Here is a 15,000-nt window from a genome sequence, read left to right as displayed (position 1 = left end):
ACTTGTGACGAAAAATAAACATTACTTTTTACTTTTCCCATCTGGAATCCAAACAGCTGCTGGCCAACTTGAAAGTAACGCTTCCCTCTGGGAAAAAAACTGTCCCAACTGCCAGTGACACAGTGGGTTAGCACTGCTGCCTCACAGCGCCAGGGACCTGGGTTCGAATCCCGGCTCGGGTCACTGTCTGTGCAGAGTCTGCACGTTCTCCCCGTGTCTGCGTGGGTTTCCTCCGGGTGCTCCGGTCCCCTCCCACAGTCCAAAGATGTGCAGATTAGGTGGATTGGCCATGCTAAATTGTCCCTTAGTGTCCAAAGATGTGCAGGTTAGGTGGATTGGCCGTGCTAAATTGCCCCTTAGTGTCCAAAGATGTGTAGGTTAGGTTGATTGGCCGTGCTAAATTGCCCCTTAGTGTCCAAAGATGTGTAGGTTAGGTTGATTGGCCGTGCTAAATTGCCCCTTAGTGTCCAAACATGTGTAGGTTAGGTGGATTGGCCATGCTAAATTGCCCCTTAGTGTCCAAAGATGTGAGGTTAGGTGGATTGGCCATGCTAAATTGCCCCTTAGTGTCCAAAGATGTGCAGGTTAGGGGGATTGGCCATGCTAAATTGCCCCTTAGTGTCCAAAGATGTGCAGGTTAGGTGGATTGGCCATGCTAAATTGCCCCTTGGTGTCCAAAGATGTGCAGGTTAGGTGGATTGGCCATGCTAAATTGCCCCTTAGTGTCCAAAGATGTGCAGGTTAGGTGGATTGGCCATGCTAAATTGCCCCTTAGTGTCCAAAGATGTGCAGGTTAGGTGGATTGGCCATGCTAAATTGCCCCTTAGTGTCCAAAGATGTGCGGGTTAGGTGGATTGGCCATGCTAAATTGCCCCTTAGTGTCCAATGATGTGCAGATTAGGTGGATTGGCCGTGCTAAATTGCCCCTTAGTGTCCAAAGATGTGCGGGTTAGGTGGATTGGCCATGCTAAATTGCCCCTTAGTGTCCAATGATGTGCAGGTTAGGTGGATTGGCCATGCTAAATTGCCCCTTAGTGTCCAAAGATGTGCAGGTTAGGTGGATTGGCCATGCTAAATTGCCCCTTAGAGTCCAAAGATGTGCAGGTTAGGTGGATTGGCCATGCTAAATTGCCCCTTAGTGTCCAAAGGTGTGCGGGTTAGGTGGATTGGCCGTGCTAAATTCGACGCAGGCTTGGTGGGCCGAAGGGCCTGTTGCTGTGCTGTACTGTTCTTTGTTCTTTGGACACAAACAGGCGCCGGAAGTGTGGCGACTCGAGGATTTTCACAGGGACTTCATTGCTGTGTTAATGTAAGCCTACGTGTGACACTAATAAATAACCTTTAAACTTAAACTAAACTGTTAATGGTTCTTCCCCCAACAATCCGGAAGGGTTCTTAAATCTCCAGGACACCTCATTAGGCCCCGACTAAAAATAAACTAATAGCCCATCACCTGGGTTTATCGACGATAAGAACTCAGACTGCCCTGGGCCGCAACTAAATAAAAACCAGGCCTGCAGGGAACCGGGTTACAAATACAAGCCACGGTATAGTCACAACTGAGTGCGTGTAATGTTCACTTTCTGCCCCTCTTTTTCGATCTTCTGGCAGGTGTTTTGTACGGAATGGTCTTCTTCATTGTCCTGTTCGGGTGTTACCTCACCAGACTCCGCAGATATATCTGTTCCGTCTACTACCCATCCAGGGAACGGGTGAGCGAAGCACTGGGGAACCCCAACAGGCCCGGAACAGGCCATTGAGACACCCCCCAGGTGGTCGGGGGCAGAGGCAGGCAGTGCGCCTTGGGCAATGAAAGCATGCACTGCCGGCCTGGCACCCTGGCACTGCCTGTTGGTCATCGGACACTGCGGCGCTCCCTCAGCACTGACCCTCCCACAGTGCGGCGCTCCCTCAGCACTGACCCTCCCACAGTGCGGCGCTCCCTCAGCACTGACCCTCCCACAGTGCGGCGCTCCCTCAGCACTGACCCTCCCACAGTGCGGCGCTCCCTCAGCACCGACCCTCCCACAGTACGGCGCTCCCTCAGCACTGACCCTCCCACAGTGCGGCGCTCCCTCAGCACTGACCCTCCCACAGTGCGGCGCTCCCTCAGCACTGACCCTCCCACAGTGCGGCGCTCCCTCAGCACTGACACTCCCACAGTGCAGCACTCCCTCAGCACTGACCCTCCCACAGTGCGACGCTCCCTCAGCACTGACCCTCCCACAGTGCGGCGCTCCCTCAGCACTGACCCTCCCACAGTGCGGTGCTCCCTCAGCACTGACCCTCCCACAGTGCGGCGCTCCCTCAGCACTGACCCTCCCACAGTGCGGCGCTCCCTCAGCACTGACCCTCCCACAGTGCGGCGCTCCCTCAGCACTGACCCTCCCACAGTGCGGCGCTCCCTCAGCGCTGACCCTCCCACAGTGCGGCGCTCCCTCAGCACTGACCCTCCCACAGTGCGGCGCTCCCTCAGCACTGACCCTCCCACAGTGCGGTGCTCCCTCAGCACTGACCCTCCCACAGTGCGGCGCTCCCTCAGCACTGACAGAAGGGTACATTGCCCATGGATTTTGAGTTTATTTTCACTCCTGGGCATCTTGTTCCCACCAGGAAAGGATCATCTACCTCTACAACCAGATAAGCTCAAAACGTACAACATTGCTAAATGCCCTCTTTCGAACGGTGCAAAAAAACTCCACTGACGCAGGACACACCAGCATCATTCTTGTGTTAGCTTCACGGTAAGATATAGTCCTGAGACCTTTAACCAGAATTACACTGAGCAGAGAGACAGGCCACTCAGCCCCTCTCCTCCATGCTAGTGTTCCTGCTCTTCCTCTCTCCCCCACTACCCCATCCTTCTCTACCTTCCTCCCTCGTCTGCGGTCCCAGATTCTCCCCCCACTCCCCTTTGGGAATGAGTCCCACATTCTCCCCCCGTGGGAGCGAGTCCCACATTCTCCCCCACTCCCCCCGTGGGAGCGAGTCCCACATTCTCCCCCACTCCCCCCGTGGGAGTGAGTCCCACATTCTCCGCCACTCCCCCATGGGAGCGAGTCCCACATTTTCCCCCACTCCTCCGTGGGAGCGGGTCCCACATTCTCCCCCACTCCCCCCATGAGAGCGAGCCCCACATTCTCCCCCTCTCCCCCCGTGGGAGCGAGTCCCACATTCTCCCCCCACACCCCCCGTGGGAGCGAGTCCCACATTCTCCCCCACTCCCCCCGTGGGAGCGAGTCCCACATTACCCCCCACTCCCCCCGTGGGAGCGAGTCCCACATTCTCCCCCCACTCCTCCCGCGGGAGCGAGTCCCACATTCTCCCCTCACTCCCCCCGTGGGAGCGAGTCCCACATTCTCCCCCTCTCCCCCATGGGAGCGAGTCCCACATTTTCCCCCACTCCCCCCATGGGAGCGAGTCCCACATTCTCCCCCACTCCCCCCATGGGAGCGTGTCCCACATTCTACCCCACTCCCCCCGTGGGAGCAAGTCCCACATTCTCCCCCACTCCCCCGTGGGAGTGAGTCCCACATTCTGCCCCCCTCTCCCCCCGTGGGAGCGAGTCCCACATTCTCCCCCACTCCCCCCGTGGGAGCGAGTCCCACATTCTCCCCCCACTCCCCCCGTGGGAGTGAGTCCCACATTCTCCCCCACTCCCCCCATGGGAGCGAGTCCCACATTCTCCCCCACTTTCTTTGTGGATGTGTTTCCCCAGGTACAAGGTGTTTGCTTGGATTGCTGCGTTCACAGGCTTGGCCCAGGAATACTGCATGGCATGCGGACGTATAGCTGAAGATGGAGACCACGACCTCTTTGTCCCCTGTATCACCCCTGGCTGCAAAGGTACTGAGGATCATCACACACGCACCAGGTCAAAGGTCGTTTTTTGTCATTCACATATTGGTTCCAAAAATCAGTGGAGTTGCGGATAGTGAAGAGGATTGTCAGAGAATACAGCAGGATGCACCCTGGATAGAGTGGACGTGGAGAGGATGTTTCCACTAGTAGGAAAAACCAGAACCAGAGGGCACAACCTCAGGCTAAAGGGACGATCCTTTAAAACAGAAATGAGGAGGAATTTCTTCAACGGTGAATCTGTGGAACTCTTTGCCGCAGAAGGCTGTGGAGGCCGGGTCATTGAGTGTCTTCAAGACAGAGATAGATAGGTTCTTGATTAATAAGGGGATCAGGGGTTATGGGGAAAAGGCAGGAGAATGGGGTGGGGAAAATATCAGCCATGATTGAATGGCGGAGCAGACTCGATGGGCCGAGTGGCCTCATTCTGCTCCTATGTCTTATGGTCTTGTATAGACTGGTTGGAGACTTGGATGGAGAATTGGCAGATGGAGTTTAACCCGGACAAGAGTGAGATATTGCAGTTTGGAAGGTCCAATGCATGTCGGAATTATAGAGTAAATGGTAGAACCGTTCGGAATATTGACAGGCAGAGGGATCTGGGCGTACAGGTACACAGGTCACAGAAAGTGGCAACGCAGGTGGATAAGGTCGTCAGGAAGGCATACGGCATGCTTGCCTTCATCATTCGGGGCATTGAGTTTAAAAGTTGGCAGCTGTAAGAACCTTAGTTAGGCCTCATTGTGAACAATTCTGATCGCCACACTACCAGAAGGATGTGGAAGCTTTGGAGAGGGTACAGAAGTGGTTTACCAGGATGTTGCCTGGTCTGGAGGGTATTAGTTATGAGGAGAGGCTGGAGATACTTGGTTTGTTCTCACTAGAATGACAGAGATTGGCGGGGGGCGGTGGTGGGTGTCCTGATAGGGGTGGCACGGTGGGTTAGCACTGCTGCCTCGCAGCACCAGGTACCCAGGTTCGATTCCCGGCTCGGGTCACTGTCTGTGTGGAGTTTGCACGTTCTCCCCGTGTCTGCGTGGGTTTCCTCCGGGTACTCTGGTTTCCTCCCACAGTCCAAAGATGGATTGGTGGGTTGGCCATGCTAAATTGCCCCTTAGTGTCAGGGGGACTAGCTAGGGTAAATGGGGTTAGGGCCTGGGTGGGTTTGTGGTTGGTGCAGACTTGATGGGCCGAATGGCCTCCTTCTGCACTGTAGGATTCTATGATTCTATGATAGAGTTTACAAGACTATGAGATGCATAGAACATAGAGGATTAGAACATTACAGCACAGTACAGGCCCTTCGGCCCTCAATGTTGCACCGACCAGTGAAACCAATCTAAAGCCCATCTAACCTACACTATTCCAATATCATCCATATGTTTATCCAATAACCATTTAAATGCCCTTAATGTTGACGAGTCCACTACTGTTGCAGGCAGGGCATTCCACGCCCTTACTACTCTCTGAGTAAAGAACCTACCTCTAACATCTGTCCTATATCTATCACCCCTCAATTTAAAGCTATGTCCCCTTGTGCTAGCCGTCACCATCCGAGGAAAAAGGCTCTCACTATCCACCCTATCTAATCCTCTGATCATCTTGTATGCCTCTATTAAGTCACCTCTTAACCTTCTTCTCTCTAATGAAAACAGCCTCAAGTCACTCAGCCTTTCCTCATAAGACCTTCCCACCATACCAGGCAACATCCTGGTAAATCTCCTCTGCACCCTTTCCAATGCTTCCACATCTTTCCTATAACGCGGTGACCAGAACTGTACGCAATACTCCAAGTGCGGCCGCACCAGAGTTTTGTCCAGCTGCAACATGACATCATGGCTCCGAAACTCAATCCCTCTACCAATAAAAGCTAACACACCATACACCTTCTTAACAACCCTATCAACCTGGGTGCCAACTTTCAGGGATCTATGCATATGGACACCGAGATCTCTCTGTTCATCCACACTACCAAGTATCTTACCATGAGCCCAGTACTCTGTATTCCAGTTACTCCTTCCAAAGTGAATCACCTCACACTTTTCCGCATTAAACTCCATTTGCCACCTCTCTGCCCAGCTCTGCAGCTTATCTATGTCCCTCTGTAACCTGCAACATCCTTCCGCACTGTCCACAACTCCACCGACTTTAGTGTCAACCGCAAATTTACTAACCCATCCTTCTACGCCCTCATCCAGGTCATTTATAAAAATGACAAACAGCAGTGGCCCCAAAACAGATCCTTGCGGTACACCACTAGTAACTGAACTCCAGGATGAACATTTCCCATCAACCACCACCCTCTGTCTTCTTACAGCTCGCCAATTCCTGATCCAAACCGCTAAATCACCCTCAAACCCATGCCTCCGTATTTTCTGCAATAGCTTACCGTGGGGAACCTTATCAAACGCTTTGCTGAAATCCATATACACCACATCAACTGCTTTACCCTCATCCACCTCTTTGGTCACCTTCTCAAAGAACTCAATAAGGTTTGTGAGGCACGACCTACCTTTCACAAAACCGTATTGACTATCCCTAATCAAATTGTTCCTTTCTAGATGATTATAAATCCTATCTCTTATAATCCTTTCCAAACTTTGCCCACAACAGAAGTAAGGCTCACCGGTCTATAATTACCAGGGTTGTCTCTACTCCCCTTCTTGAACAAGGGGACAACATTTGCTATCCTCCAGTCTTCTGGCACTGTTCCTGTAGACAATGACGACATAAAGATCAAAGCCAAAGGCTCTGCAATCTCCTCCCAGCTTCCCAGAGAATCCTAGGATAAATCCCATCCGGCCCAGGGGACTTATCTATTTTCACACTTTCCAGAATTGCTAACACCTCCTCCTTATGCACCTCAATCCCGTCTAGTCCAATAGCCTGTATCTCAGTATTCTCTTCGACAACATTGTCTTTTTCCTGTGTGAATACTGACGAAAAATATTCATTTAGTGCCTCTCCTATCTCTTCAGACTCCACACACAACTCCCCACTACTGTCCTTGACTGGCCCTAATCTTACCCTAGTCATTCTTTTACTCCTGACATACCTATAGAAAGCTTCAGGGTTTTCCTTGATCCTACCTGCCAAAGACTTCTCATGTCCCCTCCTGGCTCTTCTTAACTCTCTCTTCAGGTCCTTCCTGGCTAACTTGTAACTCTCAAGCGCCCTAACTGAGCCTTCACGTCTCATCTTTACATAAGTCTCCTTCTTCCTCTTCACAAGAGATTCAACTTCTTTAGTAAACCACGGTTCCCTCGCTCGACCACTTCCTCCCTGCCTGACAGGTACATACTTATCAAGGACACCCAGTAGCTGTTCCTTGAACAAGCTCCACATTTCAATTGTGCCCATCCCCTGCAGATTTCTTCCCCATCCTATGCATCCTAAATCTCGCCTAATCGCATCATAATATCCTTTCCCCCAGCTATAACACTTGCCCTGCGGTATATACCTGTCCCTTTCCATCGCTAAAGTAAACGTAACCGAATTGTGATCACTATCACCAAAGTGCTCCCCTACCTCCAAATCTAACACCTGGTCTGGTTCATTACCCAGTACCAAATCCAATGTGAACTCGCCTCTTGTTGGCCTATCTACATACTGTGTCAGGAAACCCTCCTGCACACATTGGACAAAAACTGACCCCTCTAAAGTACTCGAACTATAGCGTTTCCAGTCAATATTTGTAAAGTTAAAGTCCCCCATAACAACTACCCTGTTACTTTCGCTCCTATCCAGAATTATCTTTGCAATCCTTTCCTCTACATCTCTGGAACTTTTCGGAGGCCTATAGAAAACACGCAACAGGGTGACCTCTCCTTTCCTGTTTCTAACCTCAGCCCAAACTACCTCAGTAGACGAGTCCTCATCAAACGTCCTTTCTGCCACCGTAATACTGTCCTTGACTAACAATGCCACACCTCCCCCTCTTTTACCACCTTCCCTGCTCTACCTGAAACATCTAAACCCCGGAACCTGCAACAACCATTCCTGTCCCTGCTCTATCCATGTCTCCGAAATGGCCACAACATCGAAGTCCCAGATACCAACCCATGCTGCAAGCTCACCCACCTTATTCCGGATTTGCTTCTGGAAAGGATGGACAGGGCGAATAGTCAGATGCTCTTTCCTAGTGTGGAAAAGTCAAGTACTCGGGGACACAGGTTTAAGGTGCGTGGGGAAAAGTTTAGAGGAGATGTGCGAGGTAAGTTTTTTTACACAGAGGGTGGTGAATGTCTGGAACGCGCTGCCCGGGGAGGGGGTGGGAGCGGGTACGATAGCGGCATTTAAGGGGCAACTAGACGGATACATGAATAGGATGGGAATGGAAGGATACGGACTCTGTAAGTGCGAACGGTTTTAGTTTAGGCAGCATAATGATTGGCGCAGGCTTGGAGGGCCGAAGGGCCTGTTCCTGGGCTGTACTGTTCTTTGTTCTTTATATTCATAGCGGATGTTCGAATCAGCCAACGCGACTCTTGCGGTCAAGTTGGCGCGATTTTGTTTATGTTATTCCTCCCTTCGGAATGGGAGACCATTCAGCCCTTCCAAACTATCCCATCATCGTCCATTCCCAGCATTTTGACTCCATCTTGTTTTTTAAGCTCTTGAATGTGATGTCGCTTGGCGAGTCCCAGACTTTGTCACCCATCCCAAAACCGTGCAATCCCTCCAGTGCAGAAGGAGGCCGTTCGGCCCATCGAGTCTGTGCCAAATCTCCAACAGAGCATCTTACCTCAGTCTACCCCTCCACCACCTCCCCATAACCCCATTTAGCATGGCCAATCCACCCATCCCGCACATCTTTGGACATTAAGGGGCAATTTAGCACGGCCAATCCACCCAACCTGCACATCTATGGACTAAAGGGCAATTTAGCATGGCCAATCCACCAAACCTGCACATCTATGGACGAAAGGGGCAATTTAGCACGGCCAATCCACCTAACCTGCACATCTTTGGACACTAAGGGGCAATTTAGCATGGCCAATCCACCTAACCTACACATCTTTGGACACTAAGGGGCAATTTAGCATGGCCAATCCACCTAACCTGCACCTCTTTGGACACTAAGGGGCAATTTAGCATGGCCAATCCACCTAACCTACACATCTTTGGACGCTAAGGACCAGGGACCTGGGTTCCATTCTGGTCTCGGGAGACAGTGTGGAGTCTGTGCGTTCTCCCCGTGTCTGCATGGGTTTCCTCCAGGTGCTCCGGTTTCCTCCCACTATCCAAAAGCGTGTAGGTCAAGTTTATTGGCCATGCTAAATTGCCAACGCTATAATTAAGAAAGCTCCACCAACGCCTCTACTTTCTCAGAAGACGAAGGAAATTCAGCATGTCCGCTACGACTCTCACCAACTTTTACAGATGCCCCATAGAAAGCATTCTTTCTGGGTGTATCACAGCTTGGTATGGGCTCCTGCTCTGCCCAAGACCGCAAGGAACGACAAAAGGTCATGAATGTAGCCCATTCCATCACGCAAACCAGCCTCCCATCCATTGACTCTGTCTACACTTCCCGCTGCCTCGGGGAAAGCAGCCGGCATAATCAAGGACCCCCCACGCACCCCGGACATTCTCTCTTCCACCTTCTTCCGTCGGGAAACAGATACAAAAGTCTGAGGACACGCACCGACCGACTCAAGAACAGCTTCTTCCCTGCTGCTGTCAGACTTTTGAATGGACCTACCTCGCACTAAGTTAATCTTTCTCTACACCCTAGCTGTGACTGTAACACTACATTCTGCACTCTCTCCTTTCCTTCTCTCTTCTGTACTCTATGAACTGTATGCTTTGTATAGTGCGCAAGAAACAATACTTTTCACTGTATCCCAATACACGTGACAATAATAAATCAACTCATAGTGTTCTTTTCCTCTACCTTGAGACAGAGCGTAAATTCAAAGCTGCCTCTCTTTCCCTGTTAGGTTTCTACTGTACAGATTGTTACCAGCACATGAACAATATCTGTTCCATCTGCATGGGCCCACTGGCGTACCAGGGAGACATCGATGAGGAGGTGTAAGTAGACTTTGGGCTGGGTACTTGCCAGCCTCATCTGGCTGTGATCTCTTTCTCTCTCTCTCTCTCCGTCTCTCTCTCTGTCTCTTTCTCTCTTTCTGTCTCTCTCTCTCTCTCTCTGTCTCTCTCTCTCTCCCTCTGTTTCTCTCTCTCCCTCTCTCTATCTCTCTCTCCCTCTGTTTCTCTCTCTCTCTCTCTCTGTCTCTCTCTCTCTCTGTCTCTTTCTGTCACTCTCTGTCTCTCTCTCTCCCTCTCTCTCTGTCTCTTTCTCTCTATTTGATATTTCTGTCTCTCTCTGTCTCTGTCTCTCTTTGTCACTTTCTGTCTCTTTCTGTCTCTCTCTGTCTCTCTCTCTCTCTCTCTGTCTCTCTCTCTCTCCCTCTGTTTCTCTCTCTCTATCTCTCTCTCTCTCCCTCTGTTTCTCTCTCTCTCTCTCTCTGTCTCTCTCTCTGTCTCTTTCTGTCACTCTCTGTCTCTCTCTCTCCCTCTCTCTCTGTCTCTCTCTCTCTCTCTGTCTCTTTCTGTCACTCTCTGTCTCTCTCTCTCCCTCTCTCTCTGTCTCTTTCTCTCTATTTGATATTTCTGTCTCTCTCTCTCTGTCTCTCTTTGTCTCTTTCTGTCTCTCTCTGTCTCTGTCTCTCACTCTCTGTCTCTCTCTGCCTTCGCTCTCTGTCTCTCTGTCTCTCTCCAGAGTGAAGGCCAACATACCAATTGCCTTCTTTACTGCCTGCTGTACCTGCGCGCTTACTTTCAGCGACTGATGCACGAGGACTCCAAGGTCTCGCTGAGAATCCACCTCTCTCAATTTACACCCATTCAAATAGGAATCAGCTTTCCTTGTGCAGGAATCTCAAGGAGTTGGTTTGCAGGTGCAGCAGGTAATTAAGAAGGCAAATGGAATTTTATCCTTCATTGCTAGAGGGATGGAGCTTAAAAACAGCGAGGTTATGTTGCAGCTGTATAAGGTGCCGGTGAGGCCACACCTGGAGTACTGTGTACAGTTTTGGTCTCCTTACTTGAGAAAGGATATACTGGCACTGGAGGGGGTGCAGAGGAGATTCACTCGGTTGATTCCGGAGTTGAGAGGGTTGGCTTATGAGGAGACTGAGTAGACTGGGGCTACACTCATTGGAATTCAGAAGAATGAGGGGAGATCTTATAGAAACATATAAGATTATGAAGGGAATAGATAAGATAGAAGCAGTGAGGTTGTTTCCACTGGCGGGTGAAACTAGAACTAGGGGGCATGGCCTCAAAATAAGGGGAAGCAGATTTAGGACTGAGTTGAGGAGGAACTTCTTCACACAAAGGGTTGTGAATCTGTGGAATTCCCTGCCCAGTTGAGGCTACCTCATTGAATTTTTTTAAGACAAGGATAGATAAATTTTTGAACAGTAAAGGAATTAAGGGGAGTGGGCGGGTAAGTGGAGCTGAGTCCACAAAAAGATCAGCCATGATCTTATTGAATGGCGGGGCAGGCTCGAGGGGCCAGATGGCCCACTCCTGCTCCTAGTTCTTATGTTCTAAAGGACATTAGTGAACCAGGTGATGGGTTTTTCCAAAAATTGATCATCAGTAGATTCGCAATTGCAGAAATTTTTTATTGAATTCAAATTCCACCGTCTGCCGTGGCGGGGATTCGAACCCGGGTCCCCCAGAACATTAGCTGGAGTTTCTGGATTATTAATCCAGCGATAATACCACTAGGCCATCGCCTCCCCCCTCTTTAATGCCTGTGATGACATATCAACATAGGGGAGTCTAAAACTAGAGGGCATAGGTTAAAGGTGAGAGGGGAGAGATACAAAAGGGTCCAGAGGGGCAATTTTTTCACACAGAGGGCGGTGAGTGTTTGGAACGAGCTGCCAGAGGTAGTAGTAGAGGCGGGTACAATTTTGTCTTTTAAAAAAGCATTTAGACAGTTACATGGGTAAGATGGGTATAGAGGGATATGGGCCAAACGCGGGCAATTGGAATTAGCTTAGTGGTTAAGATAAAAGGGGCGGCATGGACAAGTTGGGCCGAAGGGCCTGTTTCCATGCTGTCAACCTCGATGACTCTATGACGATGCCTCTAATATCCCCCACAATATGATTAGTCCAAGGTAGTCAACACCATCAAATTTAAATTTAATAGGTTCTTGGTATAACTATAGGGTTCATGGTGGGAGATATAGGAAGGATATCAGAGGTAGGTTCTTTACGCAGAGAGTGGTTGGGGTGTGGAATGGACTGCCTGCAGTGATAGTGGAGTCAGACACTTTAGGAACATTTAAGCGGTTATTGGATAGACACATGGGAGCACACCAGGATGATAGGAAGTGGGATAGCTTGATCTTGGTTTCAGATAAAGCTCGGCACAACATCGTGGGGCGAGGGGCCTGTTCTGTGCTGTACTGTTCTATGTTCTATGGTATCTAAGTGCCTAATTTTACAGGTGGCACGGTGGCACAGCGGGTTAGCACAGCTGCCTCCCAGCAGCAGGGACCCAAATTGGATTCCCGGCTTGGGTCACTGTCTGTGTGGAGTTTGCTCATTCCCCCCATGTCTGCGTGGGTTTCCTCCCACACTCCAAAGATTTGCGGGTTAGGTGGATTGGCCATGCTAAATTGCCCCTTCGCGTCCAAAGATGTGCAGGTTAGGGTGCATTGGCCCTGCTAAATTCTCCCTCAGTGTACCCGAACAGGCGCCGGAGTGTGGCGACAAGGGGATTTTCACAGTAACTTCATTACGGTGTTAATGTAAGCTGACATGTGACTAATAAATAAATAAACTTTAATTCATATTGATAGGCTGGATTCAAAGCATTGAAAAGCCTGTTGCCTGTTGTAGAAATTGATAGGCAGAGGGATCTGGGTGTACAGGTACACAGGTCACTGAAAGTGGCAACGCAGGTGGAGAAGGTAGTCAAGAAGGCACACGGCATGCTTGCCTTCATCGGCCGGGGCACTGAGTTTAAAAATTGGCAAATCATGTTGCAGCTTTACAGAACCTTAGTTGGGCCGCACTTGGAATATAGTGTTCAATTCTGATCACCACACTACCAGAAGGATGTGGAGGCTTTGGAGAGGGTACAGAAAAGATTACCAGGATGTTGCCTGATATGGAGGGCATTAGCTATGAGGAGAGGTTGGAGAAACTTGGTTTGTTCTCACTGGAGCGACGGAGGTTGAGGGGAGACCTGATAGAAGTCTACAAGATTATGAGGGGCATGGACAGAGTGGATAGTCAGAAGCTTTTTCCCCAGGGTGGAAGAGTCAATTACTCGGGAGCACAGGTTTAAGGTGCGAGGGACAAGGTTTAAAGGAGATGTATGAGGCAAGTTTTTTACACAGAGGGTGGTGGGTGCCTGGAACTCGCTGCCAGGGGGAGGTAGCGGAAGCGGATACGATAGTGAGTTTTAAGGGGCGTCTTGACAAATACATGAATAGGATGGGAATAGAGGGATATGGTCCCCGGAAGGGGAGGGGGTTTTAGTTCAGTCGGGCAGCATGGTCGGTGCAGGCTTGGAGGGCCAAAGGGCCTGTTCCTGTGCTGTAATTTTCTTTGTTCTTTGTTTTGTTGTACCTGTTAATTCTCAGATACTTTCAACCAGTTTACTTACTCCAAGGTTTTACCCCGGTGCCCTTATTTGCAAGGTGGACAAAGGACAAACACAAGTAAAGGTTCAACAAGTTTATTAATAATAACACTATTAACCCTTAAATTACCCACATAAAACAAGAGGATACCCCAGATTCAAGTATACTACCCGTAAAGGTGGTTTGGTTAAACTGCAGGCCCGATTCTCTGAGTCCCTCTGGTCTGTCGTCACGAAGGTGAGTCTCGATGGCCGCTTCTTCCTTCCTTCTCTGGTCAGTCTTCCGAATGGTCACGGCCGCCTCCCCTGTCGAGTCTTCGCTGCCGTGTGCCTCTGAGTGTGTCCCTTTATCCCCAGCCTGCTTGCCTTTCCAGAAACTTCTCTGGCTTCTGGCCAATGAGGTCCCAAGAGGGGGTTCCAATACCCAGTGGGTTTCTTGATGTCTGCCTGACAGGACACCAGGGTCCGCCCCCCAGGTGTCCATCTCCATGTTGTTGAACTTGTTATCAGGTAAGCTTTCTACAGGATCTCTTGGTGACAGAAAGTCTGGCCCGATCTGGGCTTCTAACAATAGACCGATGCATTTCAATGAGGTGCCATGATCTCCTGCTAAGTCTCAAGTAGAGTGTAACGACCTTTGATGGGTGGTTGATGGGTCAGGCGCAGACACATTTGTGTATTGTACAATTGGCCTGCCCGAGGTTTGACTGTGTTTGATTTCAAAATGCTCAATTCTTTAATTTAGGATATCCAATTTTATCAGCCTTAAAACTAGGCCCTGTTTAAATCACCACAGTTCACCTTGCTGCTTGGCCTTTGATACAAATGTTACATATTAAACGTTTCATTTTGGATACTCTATATGTACTTGCATTTTTTTTTTTAACTCTCCAAGCACAGAAAAATCACCACCTTTCGAGGAGGCCGTGTAGTGTTTTTTCCCCCGAGCGTTTTATAATTTTAACAACACCGATGTACAATTACTCTCCCCAACCCTGCAACACAGGGACTCCAGCGACTCCGGGAAAGTCAAGTTATGGATGAGCGCCCTCGAGAGTATGAAGACTCGACAAGACAAAGCCAAGAAGGAACGGCGGGAGCTGCGCTCCCTCCTGAAGAAGAAGATCAAGGCGGCGCTCTACGAGGACCTGGACGTGACCGCGGAGAAGGACGCGAGGCTGAGGGCCCTCTTCCGGCAGAAGCGACTGGCCGAGGCGGCCGAGAAGGCCAGGGGGCGGCAGGCCTCGGGCCTAGCAGGCGACTTGGAATCCGGAGGACCCGTGAGGCAGAGCGGGAAAAGGTACCTCGGTAAAGAATCCCCCACACCTCCCTCGAAACAGCCCAGGGCCCTGAATAGAAGGAGGCCATTCGGCCCTTCGAGCCTGCTCCGTCATTCATTTCCATCACGGCCAATCAGCTGCCGGGAATTTTACCGCCCCGTCCACCGCAGGAATTGGAGTGGGCGAGGGGCGGACAACGGAAAGGGCCGGTGACCTCGGGCAGGGTTTTACGGTTTGAGGACGAGGG

The 15,000-nt window shown here is 50.4% G+C and overlaps 1 protein-coding gene across 1 annotated transcript in view; it reads left to right on the top strand.

Annotated features, from left to right (window-relative positions):
* dcst2 (DC-STAMP domain containing 2) overlaps positions 1-15,000 on the top strand; it is a gene marked incomplete at its 5' end in the record, with an annotated part of 29,515 nt that overhangs the window by 12,766 nt on the left and 1,749 nt on the right. Inside the window, 5 exons of the mRNA XM_078206897.1 lie at positions 1,612-1,712; positions 2,614-2,744; positions 3,719-3,846; positions 9,801-9,894; positions 14,480-14,773. Of these exons, the coding sequence (XP_078063023.1) occupies positions 1,612-1,712; positions 2,614-2,744; positions 3,719-3,846; positions 9,801-9,894; positions 14,480-14,773 (748 nt within the window). The remainder of the gene's footprint in view (positions 1-1,611; positions 1,713-2,613; positions 2,745-3,718; positions 3,847-9,800; positions 9,895-14,479; positions 14,774-15,000) is intronic.

This window comes from Mustelus asterias, unplaced genomic scaffold, assembly GCF_964213995.1.
Source record: "Mustelus asterias unplaced genomic scaffold, sMusAst1.hap1.1 HAP1_SCAFFOLD_1866, whole genome shotgun sequence".
Classification (NCBI taxonomy): domain Eukaryota; kingdom Metazoa; phylum Chordata; class Chondrichthyes; order Carcharhiniformes; family Triakidae; genus Mustelus; species Mustelus asterias.
This window is presented reverse-complemented; position numbering and strand designations above follow the sequence as displayed.